Source organism: Typopeltis vanoorti, chromosome 15 (genome assembly GCF_054136105.1).
Source record: "Typopeltis vanoorti isolate ZY-2024b chromosome 15, IOZ_Tvanoo_1.0, whole genome shotgun sequence".
NCBI classification, from domain to species: domain Eukaryota; kingdom Metazoa; phylum Arthropoda; class Arachnida; order Uropygi; family Thelyphonidae; genus Typopeltis; species Typopeltis vanoorti.
In genome coordinates this window covers 38,122,265-38,139,106 of record NC_143563.1, presented here as the reverse complement: position 1 = coordinate 38,139,106, position 16,842 = coordinate 38,122,265, and the positions used below count along the sequence as shown (strand labels likewise).

The 16,842-nt window shown below is 35.7% G+C and overlaps 1 protein-coding gene across 3 annotated transcripts in view; it reads right to left on the bottom strand.

Annotated features, from left to right (window-relative positions):
- Hmgs (hydroxymethylglutaryl-CoA synthase) overlaps positions 1-16,842 on the bottom strand; it is a 169,161-nt gene that overhangs the window by 9,936 nt on the left and 142,383 nt on the right. For all 3 annotated transcript variants that reach the window (XM_090404627.1, XM_090404626.1, XM_090404625.1), the window contains exon 8: positions 10,034-10,182. In XM_090404627.1, coding sequence (XP_090260753.1) covers positions 10,034-10,182 — 149 coding nt within the window. The remainder of the gene's footprint in view (positions 1-10,033; positions 10,183-16,842) is intronic.

Sequence of the window (16,842 nt, the reverse complement as noted above, 5' to 3'; positions counted from 1 at the left end):
TTGGATAACAAAGGAAGATTTGTCACGGGTAGAATGCAAGGGGTACACAACATTTTCAGGGATGAGAGAGAGAGAGAACAGGGCATGAAGGGGGATTTTGCTAATAACAGTAGAAGAACCGCAACCAGCAAAATTAGATGTTCAGCTTGAAATTAAAGATGAGCAAAGCAGTACATTTGAAACTATTATAAGATATCATTAGGGAAAAGGAGGAAAGGGCATATGGGGAGAAGGGATATTGATAGATAATTACCACAAACAGCAAGTGATGAAAGGAATCCGGGATTTCAGAATCGATCTGATAAGAGTATCAGAGAATTTGTTCATAACCAAGATAACTACTTTGCTTCCAAGTAAGAAGAGTGATCATGCAGTTTGATCTGTGAGGTGGCTAATCATGTGGTATTTTCAATTAAAAATTGGTATGTGAAATTACAAAGCTGGTGATTATGACAAACTTAGAAGACAGCATGGAGCATTTCCGTGGCTTAAGAAGCTAGAAAAGGATGTTAGTAATAAGCTATAAGGAAAGGATGTCAATAATGCTGGGTAATGGTCAAGGAGAATTTAGGAAAGCACTATCACATTGCATATCTAGTGAGAGTTAAATGGATGAGTCGCCTGTTTGTTAGAGCAGCATCATTAAGCAAGAGCTGCAAAAGAAAAAAAATGTTATGGAGAGTATAAAGGAGAAAGATGACAATGTTATGAACAATACAATGCACAGGCAAGAAGGGTGACTAGAACAGTTAGGAAAACAATCAGATTATGAGAGGAAATCAGCCAAGCCAAAGGAAATCACAAAGAGTTCTTTTGTTACATGACAAGCAAAAAAGGCAGGATGATTATGGAAGGATTATTCTAATGAATGCTGTTGGGTAATGAGATGATGAAAGCAAAAGAAATGGTTAAATTACAGAGTAATAAACTTGGATATATCATTCAGATGGAAGATATGCAGTGATCAATGTGACAGGTGCTGAGAAGAGAACAGAGGTCTATGAACTTTAAGTGTGTAGGATATTAGGAAAAATAAACACGAATATAGCAAGGAGGGCTGGATGAGATATCAGACTATATTAAACAGCCCAAACCAGACTGTTTAATATAAATCTCACCACCAGCAAGGGAGTGGAAAGAAGGTATAAATAGTTCCATTTACATAAAGGAGTCTCCAAGACATCAAATTACCAATTAATGATATTGGGAACATTGGTTAAGGTATTGCAAAAGTTGGTTGAGGGCAGAATTTAGGTATAAGTGAATAAGAATATGATATCCTACAGGAGACAGCACAGATTGTAAAGGAGTGGTCTTGCCTTAATAATTTATTTTTTCTACAATGAGTGACAGTGAATTGGATAAGAGAAACAGTTATGCCAAGATAATGCTCATCTTGCAAGCATTTCATGAGTTGTAGCATGGAACCCTATTATGTAAGGTGGAGCAACTGCAAACATGAAGCTGGTGGCACGAATAGCTGATAGACATCAAAAAACAGCATATGGTGGAGCTGAAGAAAAGGAAGATAATGGTGGCATGCGAAGGCTCTGTACTTGGCCCACTATTCAATTTATACATCAATGATGATAGGAATGATCCAGTTTTGCATCACGTTGCAGATGATGCTAAATTGGGGACAGCAATAATTAAAATGTGATGTAAAGATTCTACAGTGATTTAAACAGAGTCAGTTTGTGCAAAAGATAATAGCTGCCAATTTAGAGTGTCAAAACATAAAGTATGCACTGAAAGAAATTGATAATTGGGGTAATGGACAGAGAATTGAAGTTCATAGAAACAATCCAAAAGAGGACAAGATATTTCAAAGGACTAGTTATATGTTACAAAACACACTGACAAGCAGGGATAAGTTATCTGTTTTTATAAGGCTTTAATGTAACCACATCTGGATTACTGCACATTGATTTAGTCACCTGGTTTCTTGAGGGATGTGGTAGAGAGGATTCATAGATGAGTGACTGAAATAGTGACTGGTTAGTGGGTAACAAAGTTTAGCTAATACATGGAAAATAAGAAATATGAAGAAAATGTTTTATAGTACATATACTAAAGAAATTTTCCAATTCATGACAATTTTTTACTTTGAGAGTGGTAAAAGAACAGAAAAGGTTGTCAGAGGAGGTTCAGTGTTTCACCAGAAACAATGTATTATTATTATTAAGAGGATTCATTGAGTAAGGCCATATATTACTTGCACCACCCATCATACCTTTTCTTCATTTTATTCACACTAACCTACACTCACAACCTCCAAAGGCAATCCAATCCAATCAAAAACTACTACATGAGAGAAAAATCAATCTTTCACTCTCTCTCTTTCTCTCTCTCTCTCCTTGACTGCATTCGTTCTCAACTTCCAAAGATGCTCTCTCTCTCGTCCTCTTTCTCTACCCTCCATAAAATAAAAATTTCATCTACTGCGATCCTGTGTGTTCCTTTTAGAAGTTTGAAGTCTCCATCATTTCACCCACTCTTTCGCCTGTTTGTTAGTGTCTGCAATCCACAAATTCTTAGTTTTCAGTCTTCATAATCTGCATTCCAGAAGTCACTTTTATTATATCATCTTTAACATTCTCCTTTGTACCGTGAAAATCAGATCTGTACAAAATAGTCCAAGTGAGGCCATATCAAGGCCTTGTAAAGAGCCAAAATGACTTCCTTACATATCAAGGTTCATTTCAGCATTCCTATTATTCTCTGAGTTCTATTTGCAATCTTTTCTATATGAACCTTGAACTTCAATTTCTTATCTATTAAAACTCCAAAATCCCTAGAATGATCAGTTTCTTCTAGCATAATCCTACCAATAGTGCCACCCCTTAGTCCCAAGCAAGAAGAGCACCTTCCCTGTGCCCACATATCACAAACACAAAAAAGAATTTATTTAAATAAGAGGTAAAAAATAAAAGATTCAGAATCAATCCAAAAAAAAAAAAAAAAAAAAATAGATTTTATGGAATAAATACATACAGGTATCCCTTGATTAATGTGGTTTTGCTAACACGGGATTTAATTACCATGGCAAAATTAATTGTGACAATACCTTGATATATGCGGCAAGAGTTTTGATTAACACACCTTTAAATTTGCCACACAAAAACATGTAAGCCTCGTAGTGTGAGCATGATGACGTCATTCCTCCCACGCAGCCGTGCTCCCTGAGCCTGAGTGCCAGCCAATTACTTCACTGCCAGCATTAAGAGTGGGTGTATTACAAGCTCCAGTTTTTCTGCTGTACTTATTTACAAATTATGTTCTTTGTAAATTTTACAGCCCATTAATCTTGTCACAGAATAACAGCAATCCCACAATGGGTCATTAAGTGAAAACAAGAAGAGGAAAGTAATTACCTTAGATACAAAACTTGATATAATTAAGAGATTTAAACATGGTAAAAGTAAAATCGGAAGCAAATAATGAGTCTACAATATTGACTATTTTATCCAAAGCTGATGAGTATTGCAAGCAAGGTAAAGTTGCATCTACATCTGCAAGTATGCAATGCACATGTAACCGGAGTGCTATAATGGTTGAAATGAAAGATCTGTTGATTATTTGGCTGGAAGACTGCAAAAAAAATAATAATATTATATTATTATTTAGTGTATTATAGTGCCTATAATATCACGGCCAAAGCTCTAAGCCTGTTTTCAAGACTTAAAGAGACTAAATATAAAGAAGACAATTCAAAATTCGCAGCTAGCAAAGGCTGGCTTGAAAAGGGCTGGACAAATCAAAAATAACAGGTGAAGCTGCAAGTGCTAATGAGGATGCTGCATCTACATTTGCTGCTGAGCAGCAGAAAATTATGATTACCACCGAATTTTCAATGAGATGAAACTGGCCTCTATTGGAAAAAAATGCCATCTAGAACTTTTATATCAAAAAAAGAAGCATGACTATAAAGTATCAAAAAATCACTTAACTCTTATGCTTGGAGGGAATGCTAATGGAGATTTTAAATTGAAGCTGCTGCTTGTCTATCCAACTCAGAACCCGAGAGCTTTAAAAGGATGTAACAAGAACTCTTTACCTGTAATTTGGCAGGCAAATCAGATGGCTTGGGTTACCCAAAGTCTAGTTAAAGCTCTTTACCTGTAATTTGGTGGGCAAATCAGAATGCTTGGGTTACCCTCTTATTTTTGCCCGGCAGTTGAAGCTTATCATGAGAAATAACTTTGCTTTCAAAGCTCTTTTGCTTTTAGATAATGCACCTGGTCATCCAAATTCTCTTAATGATCTGTGTAAGAATGTGAAAGTTTTATTTTCCCCACCAAATACAACATCATTGCTATAATCAGGGGCAGCTCGTCTATAAGGCCAGGCCCCACCTATATTTGTATAACTAGCCCAATAATAGTAGTTTTAGAAAATATGTTTCTTGTAATTATAATTTTTTCATCTATTTCCAACATGTTTTATTGTTTAATAAAAAAATTACTGTAGTATTTTGTGGCAATATTGTATAATGCGACTCAGTGGCGCACTCAGAGGGGGAGCAAGGGACTCGAGCATCCCCCAAAGAAAAGGAAAAAACATCAGAAAAATTTCCAAAAATCTTTTCCTAATTAAAATTCATTTTTTTTATTTATGTTGTGTGCTACTTATGAATTAGCGATCACTGCAGATGCTCAGTTATAGGTCGTATGTGATGTCTAGTGTCATAAAAACTATACATTTACATATTTTTCAATTCTGTGAAAGTTATGAAAAAGTATATTTGTCATGGTAGGATGATAGAACTTAGTTAACAGTTTGTTAGCTTGATTTATAGCTTTTAAATATTTAGATATATGGTACATGGTTGGAGTCTCTATAGTTCAGTCAGTATAGATGAAGCTCTCTGGTCAGAAAGACCTGGGGTTCGATTCCCATCCGTGATGTGAGGAATCTTTATCTGATCTCTTTCGACTAAAGGTGAGTTAGCCAGTCTCATATGGAGATGGGGGTTTTTTCACCCAGAAACTTGGGTTTTCGTCTCCCAGAACAGGCAAATTGGCCCCGTGGACATACATGGATTACAGTGACGTATACGTCCCAGCCATATGCTGGTCATGAGCCCAGATAAAATTGGGGTGTTGGAGAAAGCAATGGTGAACTACCCTGTAAAAATCTCACCAGGAATACTTTGTGGGCAATGCCTACAAAGTCACCTATGGTCGAAAATGATTGAAAGGGAAAACCAGGCCAGGTACATGGTTGCCATTTATACTCTTGCCCAAGGCCTGGCAAATGTCAGGGAAGGGTCCTTCCACCAATATAATATGTCAATAAAAATAGGAAACCCATGCTGTTCACTGCAAAGTAGAGATCTTCTATTAATCATTTCTGTATGTGAGCTCTTACAAACTTTCCCAAAATCTTCACCACCACTATAAGATAATAACAGGTTGACAGTCAGATCAGTTCTCTGTACCCTTTGCGCAAAGGGGTTATCATACATTCCTTCCACTCCTATGGAATCTTCTCTGTGCTGATGCTCAAATTATACAACTTGGTCAAAGGTGCAACCAGTTAAATCATTTGTATCCACTAAAATTACCATCTCTTTTGCTTTTCTGTTTTTCAATTATTTTTCTTATCAATTTCCTGATATGTATTCTCAAGGAGTAGGTGGTGTTCAGGACCACACTACGTGATTAAGTTTACATTATGATTAATCTACTACAAGCAATTTTGCAGAAAATTAGTCTATTACTTGTCAGCACTCTAATATTGTCATTGCTAACACTCCATTCAGATAATAATCGTATGATGATACATGGCCATGAGTCCCCTTTATGGGGAGGTACGGCACCATCTCAGTCCCCCAAATTTTATCCGGGCTCCGGAACTGGCATAGCTGACGAATCAGACCTATGGCTGGGTCAGTATTCCTGACTGTAATCTGTGTGTGTTCACTGGACCGGTTTGCCTGCTTGTGGGATGAAAAACCCCAGATAAGCTGGTGGAAAAGCCCTGCTGTCCATGCCCAAGACCAGTTAACTTGGCTATGGCTGAGGAAGATCCTTAAGCTCCTCACGTCGTCGATGGGAATCGAACCTTGGACGCTCCTTCCCCGGGCATATGGTTGCGAAGCGCATAGCCACTAGGCTAACTGTGTGGACTACTCCATTTTAAGGCACTACTGACTGAATCACTCCACCTGGACTTCGCTCTTCCTCTTGATCTTTTTCTTGCCATGTTGGCAGCAAACATCTATTTTACTAAACTTTACTTTCACATTCTGTTTATGGTCACATAAACAGAATGCGAGATTCAAGGATGCTCACACATCCTTGAATGCTAATATCAAGTTCCTTCCTGATATCTTAATTTGTAATATAATTCTGCCATTGATACTTTCTGTTTAGAGCCCTAATTTTTCTCAGAACTCTCATATATATGTCACCCCTACTTTGCTCAAGTTGTATTTCAAATACAACTCTCAAATCCACAACTTAAAACTGGTTTGAAAACAGTCTCGATACTGCTAGTTTATTATTTTGGCTAATTTTGCTCTTATTCCATATAAATTTATTTAATTGACTTTCCACCATATTAACTTTGCTCAGTCTGTTGTTATTTCCAAACTTAATTTGCCATCTTTCATAAAAACTATGCCTAAATATTTTACTTGTTCTGCTTCTTTAATTTCTTGTGTCCATCATGACATACTTATATTCCTTATCTTGCCAATAGCTTCACCACATGCTTCCTTCCCTAGAAAGGCCGTACTTATGCACAGACACGAGACTTTAGCTGGAGGCCCAAACAATGAGGAGGGGCCCCAGAGCACTGTAGCAACTCAGGCCTTGCCCACCTCAGGAAAAGTGTAAGTACAGCCCTGTCCCTATTTGAATCAATGTTTTTTTTTTTTTTTTTTTTTTTTTTTTTTTTTTTTTTTTTTTTTTGAGTTTGTAACTGAAACTCCAATAAGGTTTGGTTTCTGAACTGTTGCATTTTTTCTTCAATAATGTTTGTATAGTTGAGGCTACAGTTTACTGTAAAAGTTGCTCAAACTTTAATTCTTTTTAAAACTTTCTTTCAATGTCATTAATTTTGATTCTACTTAAAAACTAAGTGATGGTCACTTCCAATTTCAATTCCTCTGTATGTTCTTGTACCCTGAACTACCATGAGGATATACTATCACTTGTTTTATGTCAATATCACTTGTTGTTGTCAAGTCCATTGAAGAGCTTCTAGATATGACAGTGGATCTGTAGAACTGCTTTGGCAATCTGTTGAACTTTGATGGAGTGGAGCTTTTCTCTAGGGTTATTGTCAATTTTCTGTAGAGCAGCAGCAGCAATTGCTGGACAAGAATAAATATGGACAGGTGTTAGTTCAACTCCTGGATAGTTTTTGCATGTTTCATAGCTCCTACTACCATCTGGATGAATTTTCATGCCTTTAAAATGTTCCATCGTTAGTCTGGTGATGATTGTGGTTATTTCTCTATTTTCATTAATTTCACTGATTTCATTCTTCTTCTTCTTCTTGATAGTTTGTTTTTCCAAACTTGTTTCGGCAACAGAGTTAGCATCAGTTAGTGATAGCGGATGTAATTTGGAGGTAACTATCTCGTTTCTTTGGCTAGTCTGTCTGCTCTTTCATTGCCTTCAATATTTACATGGGCTGGTATCCATTGTAGTGTGCAGTTCTTATTTTTCAAATTTATGGTTGTTAGTAGTTCATGAATTTCCTGTATGAGTTTTGTATCTCCATTTTTGAATGCCCCAGTGCAGATTTTGAGTTGCTGTAGATGGTTATTACTGGAATTGAGAAATAGAATTTGAAAGCTGTTTGTATGGATGTTAATTCAACAAGTGAAGTTCGAAGCTATTTTGCCAGCTGTGGTTTTGATTTGCATTTCCTCGCCTCCAGGTAGAGTTAGAAAAACCCCTGAACCTCATTGGCTGAGTGCTTCATAAGATGATCCATCAGTGTAGGCAATGATATAGTTTGGATTATTTAAGCGTCAAATCCTTTTATTTTCTTGCTGCGAATCCTTTTTTGAACAAGGTTCAAGGAGATTTAAGTTTATCATTGTGTTTTTTTTGATAGAATATTGGAAAAGAATGGCTCTTAGCTTATTCCAATGGACAGGAATAAGTGCATTTTTAAAACTTTCTTTATGTCATTAATTTTGATTCTACTTAAAAACTAAGTGATGGTCACTTGTGCATTTTTGGTGCCATTTTACAACATTAAGATTGCAGTAACCCAAGAAAATGCATTATGAAATGCACCAAATACAATAAAAACATGCATTTTTGGTGCCATTTTACAACATTAAGATTGCAGTAACCCAAGAAAATGCATTATGAAATGCACCAAATACAATAAAAACATGAAAATCAGAAAATAAAGCACATTTTAAGAAACAACATGATAGGCATTGTATCATTTATGGTTAGTGTGACTTTTTCACAGTGGAAGCCATGGAGATGATTGTGTAATAATAATAATAATAAATCTGACTTTTATTTGGATTATAACTAGTTATGCTGTTTTCTATAAAAGATAATATATTTCATTATGATTATCATTATACGAATATCTCCATAGAATCAAAGTCTCATTGTAGGAGACTCATGTTAACCATTATTCACATAATATCTATCGTACTACAATATAAATATGGTACCAATCATATTTCTCCTTCAACTAATTCACTATCAGGAAACTCTACCTCTGGCAATCCATTCCACTCATTCATCACTCTCCAAGCAAAAAAATCTGGTTCACACACCCTTACTAACCACACTCTTACACGACTTCAAGGGATGATCCCTTGTTCTATCCATGCTTATTGTATACTGAAAATTTTCTCTTGCCAATCTTGTAGAATCCCTTTAGTAATTTATAAATTTCTATCATATCCTTTCTCTTCTGCTGTCAACTAAACTTTACAACCCAGACAGCTTCAATCTATTCTCATACGGGACATCCCGCAGACCTGTCACTAGCTTGGTCTCATCTCTGGATTCTTTCCATCACTTTCTCATTCCCAAGAAACCCAGGTGACCAAATCTGTGCACAGTAATCAACATGTGGCCGAATCATAGCCTTATAAAGAGTAATAATAACCTCCCTATCTTTGCTTGTCAATATGTTCAGCATTCAAGTAATTCTTTGATTTATTTTGTTCACTTTTTCAATATGCCTTCTGAACTTCAGCTCTGTCCACCATATCCACAAATCCCTAGCATCATCAATTTCCTGTAATCCAGAAAGTATTATATTGATGGTTATATATAATATAACCATTAATATAATACAAAGTATGTAATCTTTACATCCCAAAATGCATACCCTTACATTCTGCAACATCAAATTGACAACCATTATCCTTGGCCCATACTATCAATTTATTTAAACTGATATTTAATAAATATTAAATATATCTAAATGTATTAACTTTCAATTTGCAAAGAAAGCTATCTTTAGGTTATTATTTAATTCTGAGGAATTATCCACAATAAATATTCTGAAAGAATACATACAGACACATGCACACACAAAATGTTTGATTACGAAAAACAAATCTTGTACAAATAGGTTTCATAAAAACAGTCTTATTTATAAAAGGAAACAATGCTGGCGTCATGAACAATATGGAATATTCTGCTTTTCCTCATAAGGAGCAAGAAGAGAACAGTCCATATTTGCTGGCCAGGTTAGGTGAGCACAGGAAATCAATACTTTCTAACTTATGGACTGTGTATTTGAATCTAAGCAGCGATATGAATGTTTTTAGTTGGCAAACTATTTTTGTCACTCAGTGCAAGGCCACTATCTGCCATTAGATGACCAAATCAGATCGACAAAAAAGTAGCACATTTGGTCTCTAGGTTTCTGGATGATCCAAAAACAGTACTAAACACGTGATAAATTTACAGCTTTTTTTGTATGTAGGATTTGTATTAAAAAAAAAAAAAACTTATTCATTAGCCAGCTGTTCAACTCATTCATCATTCAAATCTTCTTCAAATGATATATAAACATCTAATAAAAAACATACCTTTGTCACAGAATTACAAGAATTCTTTCCAAATACAGAATCTGCTGATGGTTTACGACTATATTCCCTACGATGCATATCATCAACTTTAGTCAAATACCAAGTTCCAGGAAAAAGATCTTCAACTTTCCCAACAGGAGTATAAGGAGCTGAAGTTAAACAAAACAATGAAAGATTAGCATAAACTTACACCTCTGCTGTATTCAGTGCAACACAAACTAGCCAGTATGTGAGTGAAATAAATTACCAATTTAAATAATTGATACATATAAATCTGATTATTTTTTCTTCATGAAAATGTATGTCCAGCTTTTATTCAGCCATACAAATTGCAGCTTTAGATTTAAAAAGCATGAAAAAAAAATAATAATAATAACAACATGCACTCACACAAAAACTGATTGAGCACAAAAATACACAGCCTAATAATACTGCATTTATTCCAAACTAGGCAACCTCCTACTACCTGCATTAGCTTCATTATGACAATGAAATGAAGAAGATTTCAATTATGTGTAAAAGTAACTAAACAAAAGTTCTGAGAACAGTATCACAAATTTGGATGTTCTGTAAGCTACCATATTAAAAAAAGCACAGAAACAAAGTAAGGAATCAAAAGGATGATAAATATGATATAAAACTGGAGTTAGAGATATTCTGGATTTGGAATAGCTAAAGGAGATAATCAGTAATATAACAGCAATAGAAATCATTTGAGAAGAATATGATCAAGAATAATACACTCCTGATGATATTCTTCTCAAGCAAAGCTGGAGCTATGAAAGTTACTGGTAACTAGACGTGGAAAATGTAGTTGCTGATAGCTTTGTAAATGTTTCACATTTTCATAGATAATATGGAAAGATAAGGCGGAAAAAAACAAAAACTCAGAGCTTGATAAATTATTTTTGTCACACAAAATATTTACTCAAGCCAACCTCCCATAAATTAATTAATAGTGCTGTACCATAATTGAAGAAGTTATTCTTTTTCTTATATTATATTATATTTTGTCCAGCTACTCACTACAGGCAAGTGGACGAACATATTTGTTGAGCCCTGATCAATACAATATCTAAGTCTGGCTACTGTTTGCATGAATAGTATTTTGGATGATTTGTTTTGCCCACTGTATATCTTGTGTTCAGATTTGCTAACTGTATTTATTATGGCAACTACTAAAACTCTACTTCCTAATACATTGACAGCAGTGGCATCACATAGCCATTTCAGTTGGGTAGCTGTTGTGTGGCTTATGCAACCCCACACTACAAAACTCATGTCAATTTGACCATATGATTTCATAGTGCATTAGCACTTATCTTAATTCGTCTCCAATGCAATTAATTATAGAATAACTTTGAATACTTTAATTTATCAATTAATTGTACCAAGGAGAGACAATATGTTTTAAGATATATTAGAAAATAATACTGAAGGAGAATGCTATATTTGGTTGGTATATTTCAATTACTCAAAGGTGTAAATATAATAGTTAATTTGGAAGAGGAGGATGAGGCTTACTTTTGACTACAATCTTACAACCTGCAAAAGCTCTTGAATAAAATGGGATATTCAGTAAATCATCAACGCTGTGTAAGTATGGGCAAAAAAAGTTATAAATTATTCATAGAAAATTATATATTAAAAATTTGTCTATATCAGTGTCCTAAACACATCAGTTCACACTTCATATATGCAAAAGAGATGAACTCAGAAAACAAGAATAGCAACTCATGACAAATAACAATGTTCAATTGAATTGGTTGATACAATAACCAATCATAGCCACTGATTTTTGGGTGCTATTGTCTAAGCACACACCCTGCCCCACCTTCTGGGTGGTTTAAAACCACTGGAATACTAAGAATTTGACCTGCTGCACCATCTATACATCTGTTCAAAGGTGTCTGTATTTGTGACTGCATGCCCAGGCTATTAATGTGATGCAATGTTCACACATCAAAAAGTGCCCTCTTCATGAAGCATTAGTATATTGCGTTTAATTTTAGGAATCACACAAAGCCAGGAAACAATTAAGGGAGTCTTTAATACGAATAAATGCAAAAAATATAATATCACGCTATTAATGTGATGCAATGTCCACACATCAAAAAGTGTCCTCTTCATGAAGCATTAGTATATTGTGTTTAATTTAGGAATCACACAAAGCCAGGAAACAATTAAGGGAGTCTTTAATAGGAATAAATGCAAAAATATAATATCAGCAGTAATATTGCTATTCCATGGGTTGCACACACACTTAATGCCCCTGATTGCCACCTAGATGGCTAATGTTTGCTCTGGCTCATGGAACTTAATGTAGTCTTAATGTTCATAATACTGCATAGCTGCTGATCTATCTGTTTGGCCAAAATATGATAATCCACTGGCAGGGAATTTGATACACCAGGGATGGAAGGACACTTGTAGGCCAATGGATCTTAGTAGTTTGGCTATACCTTTTATCATATTACCATTCCCTTTAAAACAGGGAATGGTGACACAGCAGACCATCTCTGTATCACTATTTCAATGAGAGGCAGATGACAAGGAACCTCTGTAATTATTAATTATTTTGTTGACATACGATTCATACGATTCTACTACTCCCATGAGCAGGACCATCTCCAGTTCTGTCTTTGTGTACAACAGTGAAATTCCTTAAGGTAGGATCGTCATTGGGTCTTAAATATGCTTCTTGTAGACAGGTTTGAAAGGTTTCTGTAGAAAGGCTTGTGTTTCTGCAACAAAATCTTGATATCACTGATATTTTGACAAAACCAACGACAGTTCCACTTTAAAAAATTTCCTATTGTTTTGGCTTGTCTGATTTTCAGGAGGTTAAGGGCTTACCTTTGTCAGGTTTATATTTATCAATGGTTTTGGGAAGTATGGATGGCCAGTGGCTCTTCCTCTGGTAAAATATTCAATACATCTGATGTGTCAGGGTCAGTTGGTAAGTTTAATTTACTTTCAGTGGATACTAAAGTATCCATTTTTTCTGTAAGGGTGTCTGGTGGTTTATCTTTAAGATATCTTTGCTATAATTTTTTTGACAAGTGGGTTCTCATTGAATGGAACCATTTTTGGAGTTGTCTCTGGAATAAGATCATAGGTTATGCGATTGATGTGCTCAACAGAGAAGTACTCGCAACCATAAAGTTCAGGCATGGAAAAATTATCAGATGGTAGAATAGACATGTGTTTGAGATACTCGTGACATTTTCTTAGCTGCTACCTTCTCAGCATAAGAGGATATCAAAATGGATGCGTAGCAGTAGTTAACTTCCATTTTGCATCCTGATATGATAATTTGTTCTGTTTTAATTTTTTGTATTTCTTTTTCATCTTTCCACTTCTGATACATGCATGAGAGTAAGCTGGATAATCCCCCGACAGTTGAGACATAGTTTTTTTTTTTTTTTTCAGAGCAAGATTTGTTATCATGCTCTTTACTACCACATCAGGCACAGGTGGTAGAGCCATGACAAGCAGTTTAGGCATGCCCATATTTCTAACATTTAAAGCATCTTATTGGATTAGAGATATGCATTCTAACAAAAGAGTTGAAATACCCTGTTTTTACAGGGTATTTCGGTGTATGGTGTGAAGTATTGGCATTGCTATGGGCAGGAATTATAGAGGGTGATGATGGGAAAAGGAAAATTTGATAAAATCTATAGTATCAGTACTCGGTTGGGACTTTATTAGGACCCCCTGAGACATCTGAGGATGAAGAATTCACATTCAAGGGGTTTTTGGTTTGGCACCAGAGCTCCCCGCACACCATGGAGCTACACATGGATGTGCACTGACCGGTAAGCAATGACTGCACTCAGGATTGGAATGCCAGGGCTAACACTGATGCTATACCAGCACCACAACAAGCCTTGTATCCTGATCCTGGACCATGGGGTGAGAGACTTACTGCAGCACCATTGACCCTTGTAGGCAAATCCACTAGCCGATTGATCCTGGTTGAGCCATTGAGGACTGACCGTCTTGCTAAAGCAGTGGCCAAAATAGTGCAAGACTACCAGAATCCCCCTTTCTGGATGTCCATGGAACACACAGCACTGGATCTCAGTGTTGGTGGTCTGGAAGAAAGGATAGTAAAAAAGACTTAGGAGAAGTAGAGCAAAGAATAGAATATGGATAGGAACATAAAGAAAAAAAAAAAAGAGGAAAAATGAAAGAGCCAGTACCATTACTAGGAGTCCCCCTCCAACATGAACAAGTACCCCACAGGGAAGGGACAAATGCAAGGAGTATTAGGGCAGATTGACTGCATGTTCAAAATTACTGCTATCTGGAACTTGGAGGTGACAGGAGGATTTCCTGGCAGGGATAGCATTTGAAGGATATAGCATATTTCAGCAGATAGGGAAGGTAAAAAAGGTGGTGGAGTGTTATTTATAGCAAGTAATGAGTTGTGTCCTCTTAGGGTAGAGATTATTGAGGGAAATGGTAACGAAGGTTTTGAGAGTGTATGGTGTGAAGTATTGGTAGAGAAAAGGACATTTAGTGGGCATTGCTATGGGCAGGAATTATAGAGGGTGATGATGTGAAATGTACAGGAAAATTTGATAAGTGCATAATGAGTGACCATTATGTGGAACTTGGGCATATAAACTGGACAGAAAAAAAGAGCATTTAGTAACAAGGCAAATGAATTTCTGGAATCCTTTAGGCAAGTCTTAGTAGCAAGTGGTGAAGGATATATGAGGATCAAGAGTTTTAGATTTAGTCACAGCATCAGAGGATCTGATAGTGACGGAGATGTAATACTTGATCCCCTTGTCAGGAGAGTAACCACGTAGTCCTGAATTGTAGAATGAATATAGATGAACGCAGAAGTATCCAGAAGGAAGGAATTTGTATGGAATTATAATGGAGGCAATGACAGCAGACTTAGAAAGACTCAGTTCAAGACAATATGGGTGGAATAATTAAGTAGTGCAGGGGAACTAGTTAAGAAACATTTGTTAACAGCAATGGCAAATTGCATAAATTGAGTAAAAAAGACAATGTGATTTGAAGTAAAATGGACGACTAGTTATCCATTTAAGGAAGATCACACAGGAATTGCAGAAGAGGTTATGGAAGACATAAAGAGAGATGGAGAACAATTGTATACACAATAAAAGATTCAAGAAAGGTGACTGGTGTAATAAGGAGAAAACTTAGAAAGAAAAGGAGACTAGTACTGCAATCCAAAGAGAATCCTACAAAGTTCTTGTAGCCAGGAGGGGAGAGGTTTGCAGATGAATAGCTTTGGTGGATGGTGTCAGGTGACCAATGTATATGATGTACTACAGCTGTTTAATGATTAGTTTATTAGGGTGTTTCATCCTTCTAATGCTTCAAATCCTTCCTAGAGAGGAAGGATTGATATATACATAATACCATTACCAAAAATACTGCTGTTACTTAAGTTCTACTGTATCTTTAACTAATACCTTAACCTTAACTCCAGATACACAGACTGGACTATAGTTTGTAGTCCTCTCGTCACCTTGTCCCCCCCCCCCACTTTGTGAAGTGGAACAATATTATTCTTCCAGCTCCTCCCCCTTAGGACTGACCTGTTGCAGAACTCTTGTTAAACAATTTTCTTGTATAATAAGACCTGTGGAGTTTCCATAATGAAACATTATTGTTAAAATAAGTGTCAAGACTGCTCTTAACTCAAAGCATTCCTTTAAGACACATACTAACATGCCATCAAATTTTGCTACCTTATTAACATTAAGTTTGATTAATTCCTTATATCCCTTACTCACTCACCATTTTATCTCTACATCCTCACAATGTCAACACTTATGCGGTTGCATAATATGATGAATTTGAATATGTCCACTACATTCCCTGCAGCAATTAACAAGTCTCCTATTCTTATCCACTAATATCATTCTCTAGTAGTAATCATTTTTCTTCAACTTACCAAATGAACTGTAGAGGATTTTTTTTTTGACTGACTGATTGGCTAAGTGCTCATACTGCACTTTGGCTATCCTAACCAAAGAAATCACTTTTCTAGCTCTCAATAGCCCTCACGTAACTGATTATACCATTCACTTTATACTGCTTCCATAATGTCTCCTTCTTTATACAGCTTTCGTAATTTCTCTCTATTCATATATTATAATATCATTTGAAATGGATAATGCTGTTGGCCCTTGAAGAATGTGGGTTTGAACTCCAGGTCCACTTATACACAGTTTTTTTTTTTTTTTTTTAATAAATATATTGGAAAACTTTTTTGGAGATTTGTGACAATTTGAAAAAACTCACACACAAACCACGTAGCTTAGAAATATCGAAAAAATTAAGAAAAAGTTAGGTATGTCATGAATGCATAAAATATATGTAAATATTAGTAAATATTTAATGATAAATATTAGTAAATATTTATCATTTACTACCATAAAATATACACAAATCTATTATAAAAAGTTAAAATTTATCAAAACTTATGCAAACACTTATAGGTGGCACACGGCACCATTTGCAGTCGAAAGAAATGTAAACAAATGAAAAGATGCAGCATTAATCTAACTTTACCACGAGTTGCCTCAGTCCTGAAGATACTTCAGGCGCAAACTTTGTTTGCTTACACTTGGATAAAGGATTAAACTAAATTTATTATAGTCCAACCAAGTGGAAGAAAACTTCCAACATCTTTCTCTAAATCCAGAGTAATTTAATAATAAGGTGAGACACCTTTTGGCAACTTGTATAGGTAAATATGACTTCTCTATTGCTTCAACCTTAGATCACCACCTCTGGGTCTGGTTCCCACTGAA